Here is a 17,370-nt window from a genome sequence, read left to right on the forward strand (position 1 = left end):
ATTGAAACTAAACTTGTCGCACTCTATTTCAACAATTAGTTTTTACAAATGTACATTTATATATAATAATAAGTGTGTCAATCTGCTTATACAGTTGTTGGTTATATTATGGAAGGTCCATACTTTACGGAATCTGGTTTTAATTTCATAAACCGATTATAAAATTATTGTTATCACTTTATCGAAATTATCTCTTTTTCGGTGATGGTTAACAATACAGCAAGTATGGATTTATTTGTTACAGTGTCATTGTGCATACAAGGCATTTAATATGATTATATAATTTATGGAAATCAACACTCTGCACTCTGCCTCTTGGATCTCTAGGTCATTTTATCCACACACACACACATACACACACATACACACACGAAATTCTTAATTGCCTGTATGGACCAAAACTATTAGTAATTATTATACAAAATGACTTGAGATCTTTTTTCTTTTTTAAGACTGTAAAATCTTTATTTTTTATTTTACAGTTTTTCAAATTTTGCAAAGAATGATGTAAAACTCGTTATCCCCAAAATGGGGGTGTACATGTTCAAAAGACTGGTTTGTAAAGTTTATGTGATCAACTTTAAGCTTGATAAAATATGATTTTTTTGTTAATATTAGATAAAATTCTAAATAATTTTAAAGAAAAAAAAATGGTAAGTAAACAGTTAAGATTTTGAGAATTATTTAAAATTAAAGTATATTGTGATTTTTTTTTTTTTTTTTTTTTTTTTTTTTTTTTTTTTGAGGATGTGGACAGATTTTGCATCAATTTGTTAATGCTTTCCAAGGAAAATCTTCAAAAACTCTGAAATTTATTTTTTTTTAAGTCAGGTAGCGTTTTATATGAGAATGAAAAAGAACATGAAACAATCTTAATTCATCTTTATGATGAAATATTTAATTTTAGAGTTAAATTTTACCTGTTAGATTACCCAATTAGAATATTCATAAACCTTAAAATTATCCCGAAATTCGCACATCTAAGTTATCTTTCTATTTCCCACTTTTATTTTACTTTTTATGTAACGTTATGAAAAAAGTGCTTTGACCCAGATCTTAGAAGTTGTACATTTCCAAATCTGACGCAGCCTACTTTGCTACCTTGCTAGCACACGAAAATAATTCATTTTTACTGTTTTGTTAAACTGATATAAAATCTGGATTAATATCAATAAATAATAACAGACATGTTCAAAGGAGTTTAATTTGTTCATGTGGTACCTGTATCAAGGATAGAAGTGTTCCATTTAAGCACTTTTAAAATTTTAAAATTGAGATCTTTGGATGACGAAGATCATTTTGTCAAACATGCGATTAACATAAACAGTTAATAGGCTACACGTTGCACTGGTACTTCTTTTTTACAAAGGAAATGACGCAATCTATGAGCTGACAAAGAACAAGGACCAGGAACTCAGGGTTGAACTACAAAGATTTAATGGTGAGAAAGCATATGCACAATACTCCACATTTTATGTTGGAGATGAAGGCAGTAAATACAGACTCACTGTGTCGGGGTATTCAGGAACGGCAGGTATGGGCCTTTAAATGATTTTACACACCTCACGCTGTTACAAATGTTATGGGCATCTGATCATAATTGCCGAGTTATATGTATCAAAGACTTAAATATATTTTAAAACAGATGCCTCATTTATTTTTAATGTTTTATTCGAGTTGGCCTGGGGGTCATTTTTCTCCGTGTGGGTTGTAGAAAAATGACCCCGTACAAAAATGACCCAGTGTCTTTTTTTTTATACAAAAAACTGGTTTTGGTAGGAATATTCTTGTTAGGCAAATACACAGGGGTAAAATCACGCAGCCTGAAAACTTTGAAGTTTAAATAACAAAAGTTTATACTATACCTTACATGTACATCAATGATACAAGATCTTTTATCCCATTAAAGGAAAAAACAAATAACTAGGCTATTATGATGTTCGATGACTATAAGAGCAGAAATACACGTGTTCTTAGATTTGTTTTATCACATTTTATAAAATAAGTTTCCACAGTCGTCATTTAAAAACAAACAATATTATTTACTTAGCTGGTGTCAGAAAGAGAAACTTATATATATGAATAAAAATGCATGGTTTCTGTGAATAATTGTAATGATCCTCTTTAAATTTTACTCTGGGTAAATAATGTAAAAAAGAATGGAAATAACGTCTCAAGCTTTTTTTTCTTCAGAAGTTACAAGAAGGATTAATATTTCCGAACCCTACCCAAATAAATTTGCGTGAAAAAGGACAATTGTTAATAAAATTTTATATAAATATATATATACACTACTAAGTCAGAAACGTACTGACATTCCCATTTTTTACTGATAAACTTAGACAATTACTGACCATGTGCTGTCTTTACTGCAAAACTTAGACAATTACTGACCTTTTTACTGCCGGTGCTGATAAACTTAGAAAAGTGCTGACAATCTTAGTCGGTGCTGATAAACTTAGACAATTACTGACCCGTTTACTGTCCCTGCTGAAAAACTTAGACAAGTGCTGACATTTACTGATAATTACTGTCCCTATTGTTCTCGCTCTCGGGGAGGCTGCAGTGGTGTGAAAATGTTTGTGTGTATTATACTTTCAATTTAGAAACAATCTTAATTTAATCTCAATAATATTCTGAAATAAAATGCGAGTTCCAAGACATTTAAACTGTTTAAACTAACAATTTTTTTTTATTGATATCTGTAAAATAATTCATAATACGATGTACAACTAATTATGCGTGAATCAAGTTTAAATAATTATTGTGTGGAAAAATTGTACTTTATTTTTATCCCTGTTAAATCAAAAATAAATAAATAAATTAACTAACAAATTGGTTTTCATTTATTCATACCATCGCAGGTGGATGCTAAATAGGCAGCAAACATATTAATTATTTCTCTCTCCTCGTAATTTTAAGACGTTCAAGGAATCGTGCTAATGCAACACTTCTTTTCTCTCTTTTCCAATGTTTTGAGCAAAGGCAAACTTTATTGTGTCGATCTCATATTTCAGAGGATTCTTAAACTGCTTTTAATTTACGCAATGAAACCATATTTTCCAAAATTATCTTACGAAATAATGAAAATCGCTGATTCGTTCGACGCCTTCTCTTTTATTCGTTTACCTTACACATGCTAAAGCAGTGAGGCGTGACCAAGATACATTCTTGTATATCTTAATAATATGAAAATTGCAGTGGTCAGTTTATATCAATAGGTCCTCATTGCCTATTGTTCTATGTCTGCGCTTGACCACTGGTGTAAGGAGTAAATATACAAACTGATTGACCACTCTGCATGCTCAGAGCAAAACTGAGTTAACTTCTCGGGCCTTTCCGACTAGCGGAAAAACAACTTCGAATGTATTACGTAGACGTCATAATAAACCCCCTTTTCACAAACTTTGAAATAAATGTGGGAAGACCTCTTATCTGTGGAGTATAGAGTTTAACTTTATTAAATGTAAGAGAGGATTCACGAGAAAGATCCCTCACTGCTCAATGGCCATGAGTGCAAAGTGCAAGGTCGAAATGTGCACGAAAATTATTCCCACGATTGATGACCATGAGTACAGTATACAGGTCGACATTTACACGAGAAAAATCAATCACTGCCTAATTTTAGAAAACTAAATTGTTGGACAGTTGGACATCTTGAAACAGGATAATGGCAGAATATATTATTGACTGTATATTTACTCAAAGAAACTTGCCTTTTAGCAAATTATGAAATTAATGGGGGGGGGGGCTATAATGTTTTGCGATTTTATTTTCACCAAAAGGCGCTTCAGACCTACAGTGTATGATTATTCTCTATCATTTTATTTTAAATGTTAGCATTTTCATTTTAAGGGGTATGTCAGTTCTTAATAAATGCAAATTTAGTTTCTGTGCTCTCAAGCGACAATTCAAGGGAATGAAAGAGCTTGACTCGTGATTTGGTAGAATTCCGTTAGATACATGTAAATGTTATTTGTCGGTGATTTAAGATGTGCAGACAATTTTAGGATAGTACGGGTGAACAAGGAAGGTCATGTATAGTTTGATTTGCAAAGGAAAATAACAGAAATTGATTTTTTATTCACAGCAAGAAGGTAAGGGTCTTGTTTGAGTTGGATATATGTAAACTGATACTGAATTCATTTCATCCTCGTAACTCCAAGAGAAAAATCATTAATTATTAAGGTGTATCCGAATTAACACTAGTACTGACACTCTGAAGCCGAATGCGTTAAACACTGTAAACAAAATCATGAAATGTATTAAAGTGCAATGAATTATCGTAGAAATATTTACATGTGTAATAGAGAATTAGTATGAAATGTATTTCTAACTTAATACATGATCCTCTTTCATTAATAGTGACTTTTCTTTCCTGTTGCACATGGAAAATACACGACTGTAATTTTAACTGCCGCCAGTTGATTCAAAAAGCTCAACGAAATATTCATCAAAACATCAAAATGAGATTTAATCTTCAATATTAGCATACACATATATTCTCCAAGTTACATGAAATACATGTACCCAATATCTATATAGTATACATGAAATGGATTCATTTGTTACTTTGCAGGGTGAAAATCTATGTGGCCACTTGGTACAAAATACAATCTTTATCGTTATTATTAGTATTTTTTTATTCATTTGTTTCAGTTTTGATTAATATTTTATATCGATCTTTTTTTTATATAAATAAGATTAATACTATACATTGTAGGTCCCCAACATCTTCCGTGCCGAGTTGCCGTTCGTGTCTCTCTCTCTCTCTCTCTCTCTCTCTCTCTCTCTCTCCCAAAAAAATCAATATTTATCCAGGCGAAGTGAATGAAGACAGGTTTAGATACAGTATAAATCCGACTGAGATTAAATTTTTATTCTTCTGATATTGTATGTAAATTATTTTCGAATAATTATTCTTAAATTGTTGATTAAAAGTTCAGATAATATACGGTAACTTTGAATTATGTCCAGTTTGTGTTTTTTAATTTTTTTTTTAAGTTGATAAACAAACTTTACATGCATCTTCAAAATGTTTATCATCTATGGTAAATGCAAGCGACAACACATTCATTATAATTGTTCTCTCACCTTACCGTTCCTTGAAATGAACGTCGCACACTAACCCGACTTAACAGAAAATATTAGAAAGAAACCCCCTGAAAACCATGTTTTTGCAACACTATAGTAGTTATTAAATTACATTGTATTATTTTTTTGCTTGTTAGAAATTGCAGATAAATCTTAAAAGTTTGTGTCTTTCCAGAACTTTGCTTTTTACATATTATTTCTAATTGATACTTGATAATTCATTTTAATTTGTCTCATATAAATCTAGTAGACTAAGTATGTTTTATTTAGAATAGCAATATTTATTCTAAAAAGAGGGTGAGAGGTGTGTTAAATTGCTCAAAATTGTGTTGAAGAACAGACAGGTCTACCGGTCGCCGTAATGTTGCGTAACTAACTTCCTGTGATATCCGGCGAGTGCCCCTCTGTATAATGCTGCAGTGACACCTGTTGTCTTATTTTCTCGCTACCGTACACACTCGGATGGCCTCAGGCGATTTCTTCTACACAAAGGTGCTTCACAGAGTTTCCGATTGTGTGTTCGATAATTCTCTGCTAGTTATCAAGTAACAGACTTGAAACACTAGAGCCGAGCTCGTTGCAATGCAACGAATAGGTCTTCCGTCGGAGCTCCGGACAGAACATAGCGACCTTGAGTCAAGGTCATGCAACATTTTAAGGTTATAAACAATCCTGTAAGGGGCATCAACTTCCAATGTTTCAACAGTAGAAAGACAGTAAAAGAATGTAAAATTCCCCTGTCAGTGAACTTGAACTTGTCCAAATAATCGTGCGTCAAGCCAGGACACATTCTGCAGCTGGTTAAGAGCAAACACCATCTGTATGTCATCGACAAAAAAAAATTCACAGTCACGTATTCTTTCAGACTATTCATCCAAAACATCATATTCTAAGTGACCTCGAATTTAAGTCAAGGCCATTACACACTTTGGATGATATATTTATCATCTTTTCAGTGAAATGCAAATGCATGCAATTTTTTCTATTACAAAATTAAAGACCTTTTTGTTTGTTTGTTTGTGTGTGTGTATGTTGTTTAACGTCCCTCTCAAGAATTTTTCAATCATGTGGAGACGCCACCATATTTGCCGATGGAGATCTGCAAATTTTGACCTATACTCGGCACTCATGGCCATTGAACAGTGAGGGATCTTTTTCGTGCCAGCACCTACTGCCAGACGGGACTTCAGTTTATACGGTCTCATCTGAAGGATCGGTCTCTGCGTCCCATAGTGGGATTCGAACCTGCGACATAAGGATCAACTCCTTAATCCACGACTCTAGAGGAGACACTCTTACCACTGCGCCACGTGGGCGACTAGACCTTTTTGAATTTTACACTTATTATATCAGTGACCTTGAACTTGCCTAAATGACCTATTTTAAGGTCAAAAACAACCTTTGAACTAATTATGAGCTTCCAGTGATACTCAATGACCAAGATATTCCTGAAAAAGAATATTGCACTTTTCTGTCAGTGACCTTGAACTTACCAGAAAGACCTTGGATCAAGGTCAAAACACATCCTTGGATCATAAGCAATCTCTGTGTCAAGTAATAGCTTCCAGTGATTTTATATTACAAAGTTATAGCATGGAAAAAAAATTAATATTTATCTGCCAGTGACCTTGAACTTGCGGGAAAAACCTCTATTCAAGGTCAGGACAAACCCATCTCAAGCAATCTGAGAAAAAGTTTCCTGTGTTCCTCCCACCCCTTATAAATTTATAATCCAGGCACGAGTTTTGCCACTTCTTCTGCCAATCTAGTACTATGTTATCTCAAACCGGTGGATCATAAGCAATCTTTGGTCCTAGTATGAGCTTCCAAAATTATAGCACATACAGTAATCTTACACTTTTCTGTCAGTGACCTTGAACTTACAGGAATGACCTTGAATGAAGGTCGTGGCAAACCCTTTTTGTCATAAGCAATTCCTGTATCCAGTGAGCTTCCGGTGACTCTCTATTACAGATAAATGAGTCGGACAAAACTTTGCTATTTTTTTTTTAAGTGACCTTGAACTTGCCGGAATGATGTTGGATCAAAACCATGACACACCCTCGGATCATTAGTAATCTTTGTACCAAGTATGACCTTCCAGTTTCTTCATAACAAAGTTACAAAACCATATGTATCACGTACAGACGGACAGCTAGGCAGACGGACAGTGTGATTCAAAGACTCAAAACACCCCCACCCCAAACCAACACACTTCGTTTGGGGGGATATATAAATTCCTATGTTAAATTATGAACACTCTTTCCGGCCCAAACCTTCTCCCTGGAATCAAGATTTGAAAAATAAAATGAATGTATGCTATGTTGGAAATTTTCTCATTCTAGTCCAGGGGTTCTTGAGAATACTATTTTCAAATGACCCCGTGCGTGGATCTAGAGGGGATTCGGGGCAGTTAAATGTATACAATGTATACTAAAGCAAGTAAAAGTAACCATCCCCCCCCCCTAGAAAACGCAGACCCTTCCTCGATAACGCGGATCTGTGTTAAAATGGTATGAAAAGTCTTAGGTATGAAGCTTTAAAAGTCAACGACCCCCCCCCCCCCCCCCACACACACACACACACGCACACAAACACACACACGAAATAGGTTTTTCACGTTTGTGAAAAGAATTTCTTCTTTTGGCTCGTCAAGAAATTTCTGGGTTGAAATATTTTTTTTATTGGGACCCCCCCCCCCCCCCCCCGCCGTGGAAAAAAATTCCTTGATCCGCGCCTGGACCCCATCTAATTTTTGGGAGTTGATTTTATCAACTCCTCATAGTCAGCGCGCCAGAGGCGCATCAATACATACAAATGACAAACAGCTACCAAGGGGGTGTCCTCGATTAAATGCAGGATGTTGTGAAAATGGGAGAAATGTTGAAATTAGAGTTTAAACTACAAATTGAGCAGGGTGTGAAGATTTAAAAATGCAATGTATAATCTCAGTAAACGGCAGGTCTAAATATTTATGTAAGAAAATAGATTTACAGATATTGCGAATAAGAAAATAGTGCATATATTCTAATTTTAAGATAGGAAACTCGCTCCTAAAATAGCTTAGATACGTCATTTTCATCAGTTTGTAGGGAAAGGCTGAAGGTATCCTCGTGATTATAACAATGCATAAACACCTTGCTTCGACAGTATGAGTCCCATAATAACGGGATTAATAATCAGACATACGTTTAAATGCATGTCAGTTTATACAGAGAACACAAAATCAGATTGATACAGACAACTGGTGTAAACCCTATAATGTTTATGTACATATGCGAGCAAGACTGATTATCACAGCGGGCATTATGTGCCTCCAGTATCTCTAACATGTGTAAAGTTCTAAATCTCCAAACTGCAGCAGACGTGACCTACTTGACAAACGTATTTAGCAGCCTTTTACTTTTGTGCCTGGAATGATAATTATTGATAGTATACACAGGATTAATTTTTATTAGATGTGTAATTGAGATGGCTTGTTTAATATTTTTATTTTTGCAGGAATATTAATGCTGTGCATGCATAATTGTCTCAACAATTAGCTCACTGTTGATAGAACGGAATTCGGAGTGGATCCAGAATTTTGCTAATTTTGGGCACATTGAGTATTTTTGGAGTGGAGTGGGGTGTTGAAATAGCCCATTTCCTTCTAAAACAAAACCGTGTGATTCGTATACATTTGCGAGCAGAAATATGTTGCTTTGTGGTTTAATATACCTGTAATGAAATATTTCATCTCGCTGCAATCTTAGTTAGATTCCAGCGAAAAGTAAATATAAAAAATAAAAATGATACATTTAAAAATGAATTATGCCACGCAATAAGGTTTAATTTATAAACAAAAGAAATTTATTTATATGTAAATACACTGTTATGTCATATATAGTGTATCTAAAACAAATATATACCTAAGTGTATAATTTCTCATGCTCTTATCGTTTGCTCAAAGTATATTAACTTTATCAAAAATAATAATAAATTAATTAATTTAAAAAAAAGGAAGAAAAAATTCATATAGTTTCAATAAATTTAGACATTAAAACCACTGTTCACTTTTTTGATCATTCAATTAACCCTATTTTAATTATTGTATGCATATGAAATTTGGGTTTATTTTAATCCATTTACTACAAAAAAAAAGCATCCCTGGCGGTGCAATAAACAGGATGTTATCCAAATCATTCTGTGATAAACTGAAAGTTTGCAAATTAATACTTGATGTACAAAAATATGCAGCTAGTTTTGCTGTACTATCTGAATTTGGTAGATTTCCCCTACACTTCGACATTGTAAGATCAAAGATAAGCTATTGGTATAGACTTGAAAATCTGGTAAGTCTTTTCCACCTTTACAAGAGTGAAGATGTATATTGTAAATCCAAGTCACTATGAAAAAGGTGAAGATAACAGACAGTGATTGATCTCTAAAAATCTATCAAACAATACAAATCTGGAAAGAGGGCATAAATTTGAGAAGAATCTCTATTTCTGGTATACATGTTGCTCCATTAATTTTCTCATCACCAATATAGATGGTATTTGCCGTGATTTAACTTTGGTCAGAGTACATCACATGTTTAAATGTTGTACACCTTATTCATGAATTAATGACAACGTGACCGTTGCAAATGAATATTCATTATTTTTGTGATTTTTTCAAAATAATAATAATAATAATGAATTATCAATCTTTTTATAATGAAATATAAGTAATTATTTGATCGTATCCCTCATCGTATGACAATAATGAAGTTCAATATTTTCTCAGGTAAAAAAAAAAATAACAAAAAAACCCCTGCTTTTTCCCCACTGGGAGTGTTTGTTAGGTTTTTCTGAATTCTGTCTAAAACGGGATTTTCAGTTTAAAAGAAAACAACATCTGATTACATGTATCTTAGAAACTGAAATTGTAAGTTTGACAACTTCACGCAGGATGAGAATGAAATCGAAAAATAACAAATATTTATAAATTTGCTTAATAAAGACCTTGTAAGCTCTTTCATCACATTTTTTCTACATGAATATCATTGTAATGAAACTTCGCTTTAGATTTTCAAACTCGAAATGAACTTTCAACTTTTCGTCATTTTGTAAACGAAAGATTGCATTCCGATACAGGACACAATAAAAGATAGAATCAAATGAGGAAGAAATTATTCCGAATTGATATTTTTTAATCTATGCTTCTTTTTTTCTTTTTTAATGCATTGAACAAAAATCTGCCATATTGAAAACAATATGGCGCCTATGCAAATTAGCAAAACGTACTCCATTTCTGTATATGTAAATTCAAACGTACACTTAAAAATCATTTATTCTAAGATTTTATATATACATGTATAGGAGCGGAATCAACAACTTGAATCACATTCTGACGAAAAAAAAGCCGCTCTGGCACTTTTAAACAAATTTTTGGTAAGGAAAATACCGTAAATTACTGAAAAATTTTGAGCAATGAAGAAGTCTTACACGTGTTTGCATATCATTCAAAAGTTATGGTCAAATCAAAACAAGCCTTACTTTTTTGACTCCTTAGAATCGTGACATTTTTTTAGTCTTTTGATACTCGCATACCAAATTAAGAAGCAATAATGTTGTACATAATTTGAAAAGCTGTAAACAAGGTTAAAAACATAAATCGTCCTTAAAATCAACTCCCATCAGTACCTTCAGTACTTTAATTACTACATGTATCCGTTAAAAGAGGATGTGACCCTTCATTTGAACAAAACTTTACCAAAAATATTCTATGTTAATTTTCGTTGTTATGGCCCAGTGGTTCTTGATAAGATAAAAATGAGAAAATTTTACAAGTAACTTTAGAACGACAACGACGATGAATAAAGGAATCTAGAAAAGGGGGCCCGACCAGTTTTGGGTCGGGGTAGGGGCCCAAAGCCACATAAAAATTGATTTATTAAATCTTGTGTATATTTCGGATACAAAAAGGGGGCTTGCAGGCCCCCTGAACCTCTGCCAGTGTTTTTTTTTTTTTTTTTCATTAGTCAGCCCGCGGGCTGACTAGTTACGGTGGGATAAAACTGCAAGTACGCTTGCATAATTTGGAATTCTGGGAAAAAGATGTACACGACTTGTTCTAAAGAAACTCGTGCAATTTGCTCCAACCAAAGGGCGTGATTCTTCACAAACACCTCTAAACAAAGACGCGACCTCGATCTATTTATAGACTGTATTGTTCTTCGTCGTTCTCGACGAAAAATTAAAGAAGAGATTGCTCTAAGTGGGAAATATGATACTATGAAAATATTTCAGAGCTTCTTATAGAAGATGAGAAGTTTATATGCAGAGCACATTTAACACTTGATATATACCCTCAATCGCCGTTGCAAGTTCAAGGATTTGTGTGTATTCCTCTGAATGCCTGATGCAAGACTCCCTCGATCAATACCTTGCATAAGACAGGTACGGGACGGAATTCACACAATAATCCACTTGCACAAAGGTCCCAAGACAGTGAAAAAAAAGAATCTCTTTACTTTAATGATGAAAGTTATGAAAACGTCAGAATATCACTTAAGATGTGTAAACTCTTATAATTTACACGATGATAGACATGTACATGTAAGTGCCGCTTGTGCACGTGAATCGCGCCCACAGGTGAGAAACTGACCACAGTAGAACTGCGATAGTTGAGAGAAACTGCGCGGATTTATAGACAGCCCCCCCCCCCTTAATTAGAGAGAGTGAGCGAGATGGAATCCAGTATCATTTTAGGGTATACGTACTGTATGTATAAAATACTTTGAATCTCCAGTTTATTACTTTATTTTGGAAGCAATTTTTTTCTTTCCTAATAACACTAAAATGGATGCTTAAATTTAGAAATTGAATTAAATATACATACAGTATGCACCCTCCCCCTTCCCCTATCATGCATTGCCTCGAACCCGCACGATTAAAAAACTTTTATCTAATAATAATTAACACAATCTAACCCAAGGTCTACCTTCCTTTTCAGCATCATAATCTATATTATTTATAGAATTTAACAGTAAAAATGAAAATGTATACATTCTTACACGTTCAATGATTGGGATCATAGTGGTTTGTTCATTTCTGAGACGAACTTTATCTGATGTCCGCGCCCAAGAGAAATTAATTGGAGTCATCATAATGATCACGATGTAGTTTAACTAAAATTTATTCTATGCTTTATTATTTATTATGTACAGAATTATGTTACAAATAAGAAAACGACTGGGCGAATTTTAACTTAGACGACAATGACTTTTAATGAACACAACATGATGGATAAAACAAATCATATACCATCACAAACCAAGAAAGAAACTTTCTGTATTCCAGTGGCTGACTCTCAGCTTTTTTTAAAAAAGCTGATCTTGTTATAAAGACTTGCAGAATAAGCGAAATACTCCAGATATTTAATGAAAATCTCGAACCCGATCTAAAACGCGTTGACAAAGTCAAACCAGACGGTTTTAGTTTTTAGGGCATTTTTACAGTTATATGAGAAAAGTCTGATAATTGCTGTTAATTTTAAGTTCGTCATTTTTCAACCTCGTTCGGTATAATATAATTTACTGATAATTTTTGCCGTTAAGGAGGAACACATGGGCGAAGGATAAAAAAGAGGTATTCTGCATGTACATGTACACAACATTGTTATTGTGTACTCGGATTAAACCGAAAATCCTTCGTTACATTGTATTTGGGTATAATTTTCACATGTTCTCAGGCGAATATTCATTTATTTTTATCTGTCTAAAGACAATAATTTCAGTTGATAGAGAAATGTTTTTATTTCATCGTTTTTCCCCATCCTTTTGATTTACACGTTTGCTTTGTACACAAAAGCGTGTGTTCATATACCGCTGTTTCTACGCGCTATCGATATGATCAGGGAGAACATGATATTCTCCAGCAATTTATTTTTATGAAAACACTCAATGAAAACATATTAGGTGAAAATATATATACCGATAGTATCTTAATATCTTATTAGTATATACCTGTTTAATTGCAATGTAACCAAGCGTAACGATCGCTGGCCAGGACTTGAATATAATTTATAACCGTTATTAAAACAACTCGTCAGCTGAGCGGACCTATGATTTAAACAGTAAAATAGGGAAATTCCAGAGTTCGAAGTGTATTTATTTTGGGCGCTCTTCCATATAAACAAATAAGACCGCATTTACGCGTACTTACATGCATGTACCAATAATTCGTATCATGGGAAAATTCAGTTTATTAGATGAAATAAAACAAATGCATACTAAAGGTTAATCTTCCTAAACAACACGTTTTTAAAACAATCTCTAATATAACTGACGGTATAAAATGACAAAGAAATAACGGGATTGTGTAAACTTGTATTTAATTTGGAATGAGAACAAATCTTAACCTGTCAAATCATTTATAAAACATACTTCGTTTTCCAGACACTAATTGTCGTGCGTAATCTTCACATGCACTGACCAAGAGGTCACAAGTTTGAAATGTATGGCTTCTCATTGCGTGAGTTTTGTCAACACATGTCGGAGTAGACTATCTAAGCCAATTGATTCCCAAAGCATAGGAAGGTTTTTTGTACACTTTTTAACGAGTAAAATTCATTCGACGCTCGATAGAATTTTCAAATACAAGTGAAATATTTAGGTTACTTGCGTCCGAACTAGTATTTTGTATGCAATAATATTGTAAGTTAGGAAGAAAATAATACAAACTCAAAAGTAGTTAATTTTATTTTCGATTTTCCTGACAATTAAAAATGTGTCCTCTACGTACAATTATCGTGATAATTATATACATGCTGTTTAATGTTCATGAAAGAAATAGCAACTCGTTAAATAATAACGTAAGAGAGATAAATAAACTGTTTCTTTAATACGCAAACAAAGTGGTCTTTTCGGCATTCAAAATGCATTGAATTTGAAGTCAGTTAAGACTAGTTGATTAAAACGAGCGAGTGATAAACAGTAAGACGAAATAATATGAAAGATTCTGAATGATTTTAAAGTAATTTTTCACAAAGCGCAATTATCTCGATATCGAGAAATACAATGTTTATAAAAATAAAATTAATATGCAACTTTCTTGTAATTCAGCGAATAAAATATAAATTGAAATGTACTAGCGACTTAATCAAAGATATTATAAAATAATCTGAAAGATTCAACATATTTATCCATTCATCACTTAGTTTACAAAATGTATTTGGAAAGGCCATTCTATGGTTTGTTTTGTGTATGACCTTAGGTCGCTGGATCACACGCCGATTGATCCCCGGTGACCTCCTTTGCCACGCGCTATCGAGGGAGGGGTTAACACACAAGGTGAATGTAAAAGGCGTGTACTTAATGGCTGTGAATGGTCTATGTTTAAAGTTTTGTTTTATTTTCTAAATTTATTGTTTGTTTTTATATGATAAAAAGAAAAGGTTATCTTTTTTCCCTGTTAAGTAGACTGGTTTATCCAAATTTGAAAACAAACGAAATAAAAGGGAAAGTTGTCAGTAAATAATTTAGAAATAAAGCTCAGAACACTTCAAGAACCCGATTCTAAAGAATATTAGCATCTAATGTAGCTAGGTTTATTATTTATAGTAATTTTATTTTAATTACACGCATGAAGAGCTCTTGTTTACTTGCTGAATGAAAACGCTTACCTGTATATGTGTTGTGCTTCTAGCTCATTTAGAACACAAGACTCAAACAAAATAACGTTTTCTTGAGATCAGTAAGATGTTAACTAACAACTTTAATTACGGCAGCTTTTTCGAAATATTTCGATGTAAATGTATTGTTGCGTGAACAGACAAAAACAGCGATTAAAATTCAAAATGGTTTTTATGCACCAGTGTTTGGAATTAAGATTATATAAGATCGGTAAAGTAATCTTACTGATTCGATATAATTAAAAACATAACTTTCCATTAATTAATAGCTCTTTGTACAAAATTGACATTATACGCGATCACAAATACTAGCTTTGTTTATGGCCACAGGTGGCTAGTACACTGGTGACCTCGATCAAAGGCGTGGGATTCGCGCGTTGGATTACATAACTAAACATCGAGCTGACATACATGCATACAGCTAATGATCGTGAATTATTCAATGCATACAGTTTAAAATCACTTACAAAGTTTGTTGTAATAATAAACGTAGAAAGATTGATTTAATATTCTCCGCTTTTGAACACTATTAATCTAATTTAAAAAAGAAGAAAAGAAAGACTAGTTGTAATAAATAATTTAATAGTGAACCATAAACCACGTTTTAAACCTTATTAAGAAGAAAATTAACATTAAATACCGCAGGGTATATTATTGATAGCAAGTCTGTTTAAGTTATACACATGAAGAGGTCTGATTTCCTTGCCGAATGAAAAACGTTACCTGTTTACCTAGCCAGCTTTCTAATACGTATTACGCAATACCCATGGTATACTCGAACAAAACAACATTTTCATTAGATCAAAAAGGTGTAAAAGAACAATTTTGTTCCCAAGATCCAGATCGAAATATTTACCGTTTTTGAGTTATAAAGCAAAAACTTTTAAGGGCCCAAGATCCCTAATCATAGGGGCCAGCCCCTTTTAAATAGTATAATATGAAAGCCCTTGCCATTATGCACAACTTTTGTTCTACATGTCTTAACAAAATATTTCTAGTTTTCAAGATATAAAGGAAAATATGTCAAATTTTTTGCTGTTTTCCGCGTTCTAACTTTTGACCCCTCTCTAGCGCCATTTTTAATGCAAAAATCAAAAAACAAAAACCGATGTGCACAACTTCAATGCTTCTTCTTTTCAATTTCAAAGGGTTTTGTGCTCCAATTATAACCATTTCTGAGCCTTTGTCTGGAAATCGGAGGCATGCAAAATTCAATCAAAGGGGAATAACTCGTGAACAGAAGGTAATTTCCGAATTGTATTACGGTATTCTGACAGTGTTTTGTAAAGTCTAAAAGCTCTGAAAATTTGAACAAAATCTGTTTAAAAATGAGGAAGATATGAAGCGTCAAAGTTGGCGTCTAGGAAAAAAAAAAAAAAGAATAATCTTAATCATCACAATCAGTAGAAGGTCTTCCGTTGGAAACGGAAGACCTTAATTTTGAAAGAACAATAAGCACAGTATTACTGTAAAATCAAACCAGTTACATACTGAACAAAGTATCATTTTCAATCCAAATTGAGTTAAAATATACAGGCATACGATATTTCTCGTCAAACCGCTGATTTTTTTAAAATTCCAAATGAGTTGTCGTGCATTACAAATCACAACAGTAACAATTGACGTATGAATTAAGAAAATACGATTTACAAGTGCAACTGAAAAGAAGGACGTTTACCCTAAATAAATCTCTCAGATGGGAATCCAGAAATTCAAGATATGGAAATCAACTATCATGTATTTTATTCAAAGGAATAAAATGAGCAATAACTAAATCAATGAATACCAAGGATCAATGAGTAAATACAGGCCATTAAGGGGGAAAAGTACACTATAAACTTTAAAACATTCATTAAAATCCTCCTTTTTCCAGGGGGGGGGGGGCTAACTTTTCAATATATATATTTTCTTTCAAATGCTGGAATAAGCGTATGTTTGAGTGTACAGCAACACAAATTGAAGGGGGGGGGGGGGGGCATCTACGTCAAATTTAATGTATGAAAATTACACCAAAAGTGTATTCTCAGAAAGGGGGGCACCCCTGGCCCACCAAATACTGCAGGTCCAAAATTAATATTGTTATTCAAAATTAAATGCATATAACATATCTAACAAGACAGTTTTATTTTTTCATACATAATTAAACAAAAAGAGGGAGTACATGTAAATCAAAGAAATAAGAAATAATAATTTTTTTTATAATCAGTAGGAAAAGATCACTGTAAAACGCCATGATATTTCGCTAATAAACGCCACTAAAAAAAAGTTTATAAATTGCTTATCTGCTGAAAGGTTTTGGAGTTTTATGTTTTCCTTATCAAATATTTTTAAATAAATAATTCTACTATACATTGATCATAGGTGCTTTATAAAATATCACTGGGACATAGATAAAAAATTATTTGATTTTTAAATATCAAATAAACCCTCTTTTAAATAAAAAAAAAAATCAATTTTACACTTCTGCAGCCTCCCCGAGAGCGAGAACAATAGGGACAGTAATTATCAGTAAATGTCAGCACTTGTCTAAGTTTTTCAGCAGGGACAGTAAACGGGTCAGTAATTGTCTAAGTTTATCAGCACCGACTAAGATTGTCAGCACTTTTCTAAGTTTATCAG

At 33.1% G+C, this 17,370-nt stretch overlaps 1 protein-coding gene across 1 annotated transcript in view; it reads left to right on the forward strand.

The window, feature by feature from the left end:
* LOC133185221 (ficolin-1-like) overlaps positions 1-17,370 on the forward strand; it is a 176,276-nt gene that overhangs the window by 121,337 nt on the left and 37,569 nt on the right. Inside the window, exon 5 of the mRNA XM_061320318.1 lies at positions 1,370-1,534. Within this exon, the coding sequence (XP_061176302.1) occupies positions 1,370-1,534 (165 nt within the window). The remainder of the gene's footprint in view (positions 1-1,369; positions 1,535-17,370) is intronic.

Source organism: Saccostrea echinata, unplaced genomic scaffold, assembly GCF_033153115.1.
Source record: "Saccostrea echinata isolate AGI-Se365-2 ecotype Australia unplaced genomic scaffold, CSIRO_AGI_Sech_v1 ptg000012l, whole genome shotgun sequence".
In the NCBI taxonomy this organism is placed as follows: domain Eukaryota; kingdom Metazoa; phylum Mollusca; class Bivalvia; order Ostreida; family Ostreidae; genus Saccostrea; species Saccostrea echinata.